General features: G+C 35.8%; 2 protein-coding genes across 2 annotated transcripts; one reads left to right on the top strand and one right to left on the bottom strand.

Moving 5' to 3' along the window:
* Nucleotides 1-995: 995 nt before the first annotated feature.
* LOC132178575 (Haloacid dehalogenase-like hydrolase (HAD) superfamily protein) lies at nt 996-4335 on the top strand. Its single transcript, XM_059591018.1, has 4 exons — nt 996-1142; nt 2472-2643; nt 3695-3811; nt 3960-4335. Exons 1-4 carry the CDS (start codon nt 1033-1035, stop codon nt 4128-4130), a joined length of 570 nt encoding a protein of 189 aa, XP_059447001.1. The 5' UTR covers nt 996-1032; the 3' UTR covers nt 4131-4335.
* A 666-nt stretch (nt 4336-5001) lies between these two features.
* On the bottom strand, nt 5002-11189 carry LOC132179314 (uncharacterized protein At4g38062). The gene is made up of 3 exons (XM_059592017.2): nt 11093-11189; nt 6020-8865; nt 5002-5774 (listed from the first exon to the last, which is right to left on the bottom strand). The coding sequence occupies exon 2, from the start codon at nt 8828-8830 to the stop codon at nt 6059-6061; it is 2772 nt and encodes a 923-aa protein (XP_059448000.2). The 5' UTR covers nt 8831-8865; nt 11093-11189; the 3' UTR covers nt 5002-5774; nt 6020-6058.
* Nucleotides 11190-11566: the final 377 nt, after the last annotated feature.

Genomic DNA, 11566 nt, shown 5'->3' with positions numbered 1-11566 from the left:
AATAGAAAGATATATGCACTCGTCCTATTCATCTTATCCATTAAACTCCTGCCCTATTTTCTCATGGTTATATATATATATATATATATATGAGTTTAACTTCGGTTAGGAGTCTCCTTAAAAAACCACTTTTACATCCCCCAATCCCTAACTGACACCTAAGCAAAACTCAAAAAATGCACCAAAATAACATTAGTCCTAATGCAGATTGCTTTGAACAAAAAAAATAAAAATAAAAATAAAAGAAATGATGAAAGAGCTGGGCCAGACCACTTCGTGAACTTGGCCAAACCCACAACGTAGGTCTGCTGTGGGTTTCGCCGTGGGTCAACTCTCTTTAGTGCTGGTTTTCGGCCTTTAAGATGATAAAATCTCTAAAGGGTTAATGTTCCGCTTCTAGATTTTAGTTTTAAATTCAAAATCAAGTTTTGAAGCATTAAAAACTAGTCGAGGCATTAGAAATGAGTTTAGAGGTATAGAAACAGATTTTGAGCATTAGAAACGGGTTTTGAAGCGAATTTGAGGCAGGTCAAACCCGTGGGTCTGGTGTGGGTATCAGGAGTTGTGGCGTGGGTTTTCTTGGGTTCGCCGGGTATTTCTCATTTTGATTTGGTGTGGGTGAGCTCATTTTCATTTTTTGCATGTTTGTTAAATGAATGATGTGACAAATAGTGATTGGGTGCTGTAAAATGGGTGGTTTGCGGACCGACTAGACCATAGGAGCTCTCTCTCTCTCTCTCTCTCTCTCTCTCTCTATATATATATATATATATATATATATATATATATAACTCTTTTGTTTCTTTTCCTTTGTATTACTCACCCAAATAAAAAAATAATTAAAAAAAACAAAAAACAAAAAAAAAAAAAGAAAGAAGAAGAAGAAGAAGTAGAAGAAAAAGAAAAAGGCAGGCAAGAGAATCTAACATGCGTAATACGACGTCGCATCAATAGAGAGGACCTGGATATTTTTAGGTGGTATATGTATATTGGTTGGTTGGGAAAAGCAGAGTTTTGATCAGAGAAGAAGAGATGGGAGACGAGAGGGTAAAGACTGAGGCTTTGCAGATTATTGGAGCCTTCCAAGTGCTTCCCAGACTCGTTGTCTTCGATCTCGACTACACTCTCTGGCCTTTCTACTGGTATTTCTTCCTCTCTACTTTATATATTTATGTATATATTGTTCTTTTCTTTTCCTACATTTTCTCGGAGACCAAACGGTTTTTTGAGCCTTTGGGTCACCAAATTGGTATAGGTTTTTGTTCAAATCATAAGGGTTCTTTGTATTAGGAAGAAAAAAAAAAGGGAGAGAGAGAGAGATCAAGTGGTGGCCTTCTGATATATGGTCAAGATTGTTGATTGGGTTTGATGTATGGGGCATGGGGTCTTCTTCTCTAGATGTAGTTGAGTTGAAATATTGAACATTGAGTAGGAGAACAATGCTTGAAGAAAATGGCAGTTTTTTCTTTTTACCTGTTTGAGACCAAGAGTGGAGCAAATAGCACCATCAAATATTTTGATAGATGCTTTTAATTTAATTTCAAAAATTGAGGTGACTTACTGGTTTATATTGAATCATGAAGGGGAAGGAGCAGCACCATCTAATGGTCTCATTAGTAAATCAGGTTTGACAGGAACCATTTGATTAGAATGATATTCAACCATTCAATAATTGAATAATGTTTTCCGAGACTTTCCAAATGTTTAAATCATTTGAATTAACCTTTTATTGATATTGAATTGGTGGGATTAAGGGAATCTATAGTGGCCACGCAGCAAACCGGATTGCAAGTCGACATGATTGTTTCGAATTACAGTGTGGAGATAAGATCTAATTAGATTACTAAGCCAGGTTTATTTAGTCATTATTTTTTATCCATTCTTCACTTATCCCGTGTAATATTCTGGTAGTTTAGTTTGGCTTGTTTGCTCATGCATTGCTGTAGTAGGCACGTGTGCAATAAAAAAGTGCCTAATTTTTATGGCTTCTTTCTAATGAGTGGGAATCCATTTTCCGTGTGAAAGGAGCACTTTGCACGTTGTCCCGGGGATCTAGTTGGGGCAAAGCCACGGATATCCCGGTTATAAAAATAAAAAATAAAAAATAAAAAGATGGGTAATCCATTATCTAGAGATAAAAGGCAAAAGAATGTGCTACAGCATGTCAAGGATCAGTGGATGATGAAGACTAATGTGCTATGATGCGACTTGTATTGCATTTTCCATCGTTTGCATCTAATCTTTACATGCTAATGTTATTGCAACAATAGCAGCATTGATTATTCTCTCCCTACTGATGATTTTCTGATTTTAATTCATGTTCAATAAAGTCTTGTTGCTAGATCTACTAAAACCCATGTGAAAATTGAAAACGAATTAAGACTAGAATGAGTACAACCTATAACAAGTTTCTCCTGCAAAAGCTTAGATTCTTCTTTATCTTATGTCAATTTTCTTTTGGGTTTTTCAAGTGAATGTCGGTCCAAACGTGAAATGCCATCTTTGTATCCCCATGCTAAAGGCATACTATATGCGCTCAAGGACAAAGGGATTGATCTTGCTATTGCTTCTAGATCACCAACTGCAGATATAGCAAAGACATTTCTTGACAAATTAAGCATCAAGTCAATGTTTGTAGCCCAGGTGAGCAAGGAAAAGCAATGTTTTCTTCCCTTGAATGAAAGCTTTTATAATACTTACTGTATTCTTGTCACCCTTGTTTGCATATAAAATAAGAAGAGCCACAAAATGTTTTCTTTGTCTTAGTAAACACAGCATGAGCGGCAACATACAGGCTCTTTAGGGTATCTTAGTGAATAAACATTAGGAAGCTGTAGCATCTGCCAATAATGGTTCAAAGAATTATGCATGCTAAAAACTCTCCTTTCCTTTATGAATATGAAAGGTATATGTGCTATTTTTCCTAACTTATATAATGTTCAATTTGTTCACATGTGAATTCTTGTCATACTCCCTTGAACTTAAGGTGACTGAGCATTCACATCTGGCTCATCAAATTCCCTCTCCATTTTAGCTGAAAACATCAGTTTTTTTCTATTTTAGCTATCTACTTTTCCAAAATACCTATATCTCACTCTCTATTTTAGCTATCCACTTTCACCATTTCATTTAAATATTATTTCTTTTTCAAAGTATGTATATTCCAAAGTCGCGCATGTCTTATCTGGAGTCTTTTTCTGGAGAAGTGCTACACTTTTCAAATTTTTTCTCTAAAAGTTGATTCTTAAATGATGTGTCACTATCCAATGATATTTATTATTTTAAAAAATATATCACCAACTCATGAGATGGTAACACATCATTTGGGAACCAACTTTTTAAAAAAAAAAAATTGAAAAGTGTAGTATTTCTCCTTTTTTTGAGCTATAGTATGCATAACATTTGGTGAGCATTGTAGTAGTTTTCCAATTTTTGGGCTAAAATAATTAGTCAGATGCAACTACATTTTCACCCAATTTTGCATCCCGGCTAGCCAAAGTGTTAATGCTCAATCAGAGTAGGGAGGTTCCTTATCTGTATTTTACTATTTATTCAGCTTATTCAGGTGGCAGATACTTGCCTTAAATAGCTGGAGGAGCATAAATGCAAGAATCCTTTAAAGAGATGTGACTAGTTTGTATCTATTTTGTATGGGAAAAGCAGTTAGAAGTAATTCTTTTTTTATGTTGAACAGGAGATCTTTTCTAGTTGGACACACAAGACAGACCACATCCAGAGAATTCATTCAAGGACTGGGGTTCCCATTAACTCAATGCTGTTTTTTGATGATGAGAATAGGAACATTCAAGCGGTAAAAATGACATGCATAATCATTTTCTTATTATTATTATCAAAATTTCATTTTTCTCATTTGCTTGTGTAGTAGCTAGGCCTCTTCTTGAGTGTTTTTTTTTTTTTTTTGCCCCCCATTTGATTATATTTGTGATATCTAATTACAGGTCTCAAAAATGGGTGCAACAAGCATTTTGGTTGATAAGGGGATAAATCTCACAGCGTTACAAGAAGGGCTCACAAGATTCTCCGAAAATTGGAAAACAGTTGAGAAGAACAAGCAGAAATGGCTCAAAAAATTTTCTCAAAATCCAAATTCATCTGATCAAAATGAATAGAAAGGATTAATTTTTGCTTAATCTTGAACAAGAATTCTGTGTATTGAAAATGTTCCCAGCATTTCCATGGACTATTATTTGGAAACGGCACATATATTTATTTAAGATATGTTGTATAGATTACCTGAGGAGTGTTTTTCCCTCCTCTTTTTCCTTACCGTCGGAAGGGTTCGCCCCCCTATATTTATTGCTGTAGTATTATTCAGTCGGATCCATTCGGTCACATCCTCTCTCCCTTAAGTCACTCTCTCCTCTCTCCATTAATGGGATTATCCCAATTAATGTTGCAATTATTTTTTTAACTTGTTGACATTTAATTAGTATTCTACTATTTGGAATTGCTATCATTGTTACCGCTGGGGTTGTAATCATCGTTACTGTTGAAACTAAATGAAATGGCTATTGATTGGGTTAACGGTGGATGCAGGTTTTTTGGGTAGGGTCTAATTGGTGATGGGTTATCTGCAAAAATATAAGAGTGTCAAAGGATCTTTGGCCTTGGCCGAAGATGCTTCGATGCTTAAATTTGCATGTTTATTTAGAGTGAATTGAATAATGAACATGAGCTTTTTAGAGAAATCCACTCCCCTTCACTTGATGTGTTTTGTCTTTTTTATAGGGTTTTATGTAACCGCTTTTTCTATTGATGCTCCACGTTTATGTGATGAGTAATTAGAGTATCCAAAGATATCTAAATCTCAATATCTTGAAATGTGTATTTCTCTTATGAGAGATTCTGATTGACGTAGTTATTATTCATTCTTACATTCAATGTGAGATCTATCTCATGATATTAGTCTCATAAATCTTTAGATTTGTTTTCCTCATTTAGGAGAATTTTGATGGATATGGTTGTTATTCAGTTATCAGCTTATTTGAATGAGATTATTTGAGTGAGACTCATATTGTGGTTTATTCTCAACAATTACTCTCAATTCCCATGGCTGACTTATCCAGCTAGTCGGGCTTCAGGAATCTTTTATGAACTTGTGATGATAATTACCTTTGTCCTTCAATGCTGAGGGTGAAGTGTCAGCCGTCTAGTGTTTGTCGGGACCACGGTTGTTGGGGCTCCTAGCATGTGGCATAGGTCTTACCCCCAAGCTTGTGGCTCGGGTTCTGCTTTCTTGTTTGTGAGATTTCGAGCTTTAAGCCTTGTTGCAGGCCAACAGTGCCCCAATAGCAACAAACGGTCCCAGTTGATAAGAGTTGTACGTAGGCTTGACTTCCTCTCTAGCGGATTGTCCATTCAATAGTTGACACCTAGACAACTAAAAAGCGTCCCCACACATGTCAATCAATTTCTTGTGATACTAAAATAGGCTCATAGATGTGGTAGGCATCTATAACTTTGAACATCTCACAACAAATTTGCCCATTTCTGCCCATATGCAACTGTGTCTACTATCCTAGTAATTTTTCCAAACACATGTTCTTACACGTGAACCATACAGTAAACAATCAATGGACTCTTGCCAATTATCGAATCTAATGAAACAACAAAAGAATACAATCATCAATTCCTTGCCACAAGTTCTAGCTCAAACGGCAGGATGGTCCAAGGGCTGCTAATGCAAATGCCAGAAGCCTTTCAAGTTTATACTAATACATTGCTTCATCTTCATCCAGAGACCAATCCAAGTCCTACAAGTTTTAGCAATAAAAAGTCATTAGGGTAAGATTTGAATAAAATCAACAATCATAAACCAACTGAAGCCAAGAGCTAATTCAGAAACTGATCACTCAAATTATACACAATTAGAATAGTTGTCATTCTACTAACTTGTATGAATAATATTAAATCTAAATTAAAATAACTTTATATTCAAAAAATCTCTGGTCACATAACACATAATGGCATTCTGAAACATCACAGATTAATGAATTACCTTGTAGCATATTCTTCAGGACATAATTTGTTCTCCTAATTATAGCTGCCAGTGGTTGACCTCTTTCAGTGGTGATCTTTCATCACCGCCTACTTCTAGTTCTGGTTTCTTTGTTGTGCCAGAAATACAAGATTCTGCATTCTCTCTGGTAGAATCATAGAGCTCACTATGCATCACCAAACTCATTGCTCCTCCAGTCTCTTCCTCAGAATTCTGTGATATTCTTCCCAAAATTTTCATCAATTTCACATCCTCAGAAGAAAATTCACCAATCTCATCACAAATTTCCTGAATATGAACCAAAAGATCCTGCCCTTCCGTCAATAACTTCTTGGAGTCTTGAAGCAGAATTCCTTTTTCACAATCAAGCTCTTTAACTAAGCCCTCCATCTTCCTCTGCTCATCCATAAACTTTTCTGTTTCAAACTTGTTGGCTTCCAGTAATTCTTCAAGCTGTGCTGCCTGTCGTTTTGAATGAATCAAGGATTCCTCCTCAAATGCAAGTTTCTGCCGTAAATTACAGGCTTCTGTTTCTAAATTGGCAATTACCTTATTTTTCTCTTCAATCTCTACATTTATCAGATACTCAGCATTCTTTATAGCTTCACCAAGAACATAAATCTCGACCTGCTTTTCTGTGGCCTCTTGAAAACAGGAGATCACTGTACTCTTCATATCTTGCTCCAATGAAATAGCCAGTACTCGGAGATCTTTTATTCTCTGGTCTTTCTCATTCATAATCTGCAACAGCCTGCCTTTCTCTTGCTCAAAGGCTTTCTCTGCAGCCTGCCTTGCAAGAACTGCAGATTCTGCTTCTCTTCTCATGGACTCTTGCTTCAGGAAAGTAATATCTTTCTGAAAACTTTCTATGAAACTATCCTTCTCTTCAGCAATTAGGAGAATGCTGTCTTTCTCTTGTTCGAAAGCTTCCTTCATGGCTGCTAGAGAAACAATCTCTTGCTGCAGACCTTCAATTATATTCTCCTGCTCTTTGACAATGCAGAGAAGGCTTTCTTTCTCATTCTTAACTGTTTGAGAAAGCTTGGCTAGTTCGATAAGGGAAGTCTCCATTTGTTTACAGGTTTCCTGATTTTCGTCAAAGCAGGCTTTCAGGCTCTCAGCATTAGACTTCCACTTCTGTAATTCATATTCTACTCGACTGACTTCACAACTTTTTTCAGCCAACTCAAGATTCGCCTTTTCTAAAGCCTCAAAAACATCTCTTTTCTCATTTTGCAGCGCACTTTCCATCTGCAGAACTTGCTCTTTTAAGCTAAGTTGACATTCAGACGATTCCTTTAGCAATTTCTTATGTTGTTGAAGCTCATCCTCCTTGGCTGCCAGCATGCATTCCAAGGACTTGGCCCTCTTCCTTAAGGACGTCAATTCCTCATTTTCTTTCTGAAGATCAGAATAAGATTTAGGGGAATTTATATCTTCCTTCCCTTTGTTGCGCAGCTTCATTTCTGCTTTTGCATTAAATATTTCGGAGTAAGCCTCTGAAAATTCTGATTTTAAGACCATGCATACTATAGGAATTTCTTCATTTAAAGCCTCAATTGCAGAATGACAACTTTCAAGCTCCATCTGGAGCTCCTCTATTTGTTTTTCTTTACCCTCCAGTTCAAATTTATAACTATCTATTTCTTTGCTCATCTTTTCTATTTGAAAACACAATTTTGATTCTTTTGCTTTCAGATTTGTGGAACAATTGCTATGTACCTGCTCCAAGCCCCTGAGCTTGTTCCGCAGCTTTGTTAGTGAAGAAGTAGCTCCAGCATTTCTAATTTGAGCTTCCCGAAATTCTTTGAGAGATTCCTCAAGTTCTTGATTCTCCTGCTCGAGGTGAACAATTCTAAATTCCATTTCTTTTACAAATGTTTCTTTTCTTCCCAGTGAGTTTCTTAGCCTTCCAATCTCTTCATCTCTCGGAACAATCAAGTTCTGGATCTTTGAATTTTCTTCATCACATTGGGAAAAAACATTATTAAAACGTGAATTGAGTTCAGATACTTGAACCTCCAGAAACTTCCTCCTGCTTTCTTCAAGAGCTAAAGCTTGGTTGCACATCTCTAAACGCGTTTGAAGACCTTCTAAGATTCTAGTTTGAGAATCTAAGCTTGTCTGTAAGGATGAGATCTCTTCAAGCAATGCCGATTTCCCCCTTTCCCACTCCTCCTTACTCAAATGGAACAGGTCTTGGAGCCTTTTATGAGCTTCTTCAAGATGTTTAAACTGCTCGTTCCTCCATTTCAACTGATCCTGAACATCTCTATTTTCCTCCTCCAATTTCAGTATCACATCATCTCTCTGCCTCAGTTCTTTGGCTTTTTGAGCCCTTTGTTCTACTTCAAAACATTTCCTCTCTGCAACCATTAATAGACTTTTAAGGCCCTCGATCTCCTTATGACTTGCACAAACATTCTGCCCCAATTCTTTACTTCTAGCCGTCACTTCATTCAAAGCCAACACCAACTCTCTATTCTCTCCTTCCAACTTTTGCAATTTCTGGCCACAATCTGCTCGGAGTTTTTCATTCACAGAACTAAAATGCCTAAGAGAAATTTCTTTTTCATGCAAACTGGATTTGATGTCTTCATGAATCTGCCTTGCTTCTGATATCTCCTCAGACTTAGAATTTAGTTCTTGGGCTTGTTTCTCAATATGCTGCTTAGCTTCTTGATATTTGAGTAATTGCTCATTGTGGGCTCTTTTTAAGCTCTCAGAAAGTTCTGTTTTGATCTGGCACTCTGCCTTTAGTTTCACCATCTCTGCCTTGACTTCATTTAACTCCTTATAAATGCATTCCATTTCCCTTGCTTTTGAATATGGATTTCAAAGAACTCCTGAAAAAATTAGGCGATGAAAGTGAGTTACCACTCTGAATGTAAAACAACATAGAACAAAGGGAAATCGTGAGTGGAGGAGGAAAAAAGTCATGGATAATTGTAAACTAACAGAAACGGCACCCCTTATGCGTTAGGAAGTTCATAAAGGAAGGAACAAAAAGAAAAGAAATCGTTCTAAACACTTAAGCTCATAAAAAATTGCGAGTTCAATAATTTAATTAAATACTTCAACACTCCTCTGAACTCAAACCCCTCCTTAATAAGTGAAACCCAAGAGATAAAATGTTTAACTTAAATGGGAGTAAACTATGGAATCAAGGTTCGAACCCAAGACCTTTAGTATGATACCTTGGAACAGTATAACAAGAAAAGAGGACTGAGAAGAAGACGTCAGTGTTAAATTATCACTTATCCCACAAACTTAAGCTTATAAGAAAGAGTGAGGTCCAATACATAGAATATTTAATTGAAATAAGAAGTAAATTGTGGAGTCATGGTTCGAACCTAAGATCTCTAACTTTGATACTATTTTAAATCACCATTTATCCAAAAAGTTTAAGTTGATAGGAAATAGTTAATTAATATGTTAATTTATATTCTAACACTTTCCCTCTCATGCGAGGACAACACGTGCAATGTTTAAATGTTTAATCAATACATTTTAACGCTTTCCCTCACATATGGGCTCAAACTTTTAATTAATAAGCGAGACCCAACATTAAAAATATTTAATTGAAATAGGAGGTAAACTGTGGAGTCAAGGTTCAAACCTAGGACCTCTGGTTTTGATACCATGTTAAATCATTACTTATCCCAAAAGCTTAAGCTAATAGGAAGCATGGATAATATTTAATTGAAATAGACGGGGAATGACAGAGACGTAAGGCAAAATGTTTAGAACATAAATTAAATTATTAAATTAATCTAATCCTATAAGCTTAAGTTTTTGAGATAAATGGTTATTTAACATGGTATTAGAGCAAAGTTTCTTAATTTAAACCTTGTTCCCATCATTCACCTCTCATTTCAATTAAATATTTCACATGTCCTGCTCATGTATTATTTATAATTCACACACACTGTACAAGTACATAAATGCCCTCCAATATAATATTACACTTGGGAACAGCATGTCTCATTCCAATCTCTTTCTCACTTGTTTTTATCTTCCAAATAAGGTAACGGCAACAGTCCATGGTTCCTTCCATGCCATTCCCTCATATTTCCTCCCTCCAAAACACTATTAGAATTTTCAGTCAACTATCTCAATATACACTTCCTTCTTGATGGTTTCTGATGAAGTAATATAAACCAGATATAGATGAACATGAACGAAAACTAAACATCATAGTTTCTGCACAATACTTATTCGGTGCACCATTTGAACGCATATCCCACTTTCCAAAGCTGCACCAACATGCCAGAACAGTCTTCCATTTTTTTTTCCCCTTAATTAATTGCTCACCATGTATTTGTATATACGAGAGACTTATGGAATTATAACAAATTAAAAAAAAAAAACGAGATTCTACCGTGGATGTAGGCTCTTACAGTCTTTCCAAAGTATTTTAGGGTGGGGGGGGAAACCAAGCATGTACAATGAAGTACCATTCTAGTCTTTGAAATACACACACACATAAATCTACAACCACAACCATTTGAAATATGAAAAATAAAATTCAAGTCCCCATCCAATTCTATCTGCCCTTGCAAAATCAGATCTCAATTGGACAATTTGGACTCGCTGAAATTACCAATTCCAAAAATGGCTCATCTGAATTTGTTATCCTATCATATGAAGACCTAAACACTGTGCTCAAGAAATTTTTGATCAAGCTCAAAGGAAAATAAGAACTAAGAACAACAAATTTATATCACATATAAGAGCGTGAATATATAAATATTTTATTCTTTGCAGTTCTCCTTTTTCATTCTCTTTTTAAAAGTGAAAAAAAATAATAATAACTTGAAATTAAATTCTGAGGCAGTGAATTAGAAGCAGGCAAACGCGGCCTAAGATTTTAATGTGTAGATTATTGTAGTTTCCTAAAATTGCTCAGACACCAGACGGAAATCAGAGGAAATCGCATACAATCTGGATCTGAGATATTGACAGTTTTTCGAGACAAGGCAGTTGAAATATTCGAAGCAAACTTGTATAGTAACACAAAAACCATAGATTTATGCACAAAAAAGATTGATGAAGTAACGGAGAGAAACGTACCTGTGAGTGAAGCCGATCCAGTGGCACGCCGTTAAAGAGAGAGAGAGAGAGATTCTCACAGACAGGGTTCACTTCAGAGAGTGAAAACAAAGCTTTAGAGACAGAGAGGGAGAGGCGGGGTTGGTGAGCGGGAAGCGGGTTATGAACTTATGTGTTATTGTAGATTTGAATTCCGACGCGAGGGTAAAATTGGGAAATTTGCTTTGTATATCAGCCATACTCTCTCATGTTGATGCTTACAATTTCTGATCATTTTCATAAATGGTTTTTTTGGTTTAGGTGCTATAATTTAATAGTTTTTTAAATAGTTTAGATTTAATTTTTCTCTTTCTCATAAAAAATTTGAAATTAAATTTGATTTTTGTTATTTTTGTAAAGAGAATTTGAGAGTAGACTCACTTTTGGTGTGTTTTTTTAATTTTTTTTTTTTAATTAAAGGCATCTATGGTACCATGAACTTGTGGTATAACATGT

Source organism: Corylus avellana, chromosome 4 (genome assembly GCF_965113065.1).
Source record: "Corylus avellana chromosome 4, dhCorAvel1.hap1.2, whole genome shotgun sequence".
Classification (NCBI taxonomy): domain Eukaryota; kingdom Viridiplantae; phylum Streptophyta; class Magnoliopsida; order Fagales; family Betulaceae; genus Corylus; species Corylus avellana.
The sequence above is the reverse complement of the archived record's forward strand: the minus strand, read 5'-3'. Positions and strand labels throughout refer to the sequence as shown.

Coding starts and splice junctions, on each gene's coding strand:
- LOC132179314 (XM_059592017.2), bottom strand. CDS start 8,830: ATGGAATGCATTTATAAGGAGTTAAATGAAGTCAAGGCAGAGATGGTG.
- LOC132178575 (XM_059591018.1), top strand. CDS start 1,033: ATGGGAGACGAGAGGGTAAAGACTGAGGCTTTGCAGATTATTGGAGCC. Junction 2,644..3,694: donor AGTCAATGTTTGTAGCCCAG/GTGAGCAAGGAA, acceptor TATGTTGAACAG/GAGATCTTTTCTAGTTGGAC. Junction 3,812..3,959: donor AGAATAGGAACATTCAAGCG/GTAAAAATGACA, acceptor ATCTAATTACAG/GTCTCAAAAATGGGTGCAAC.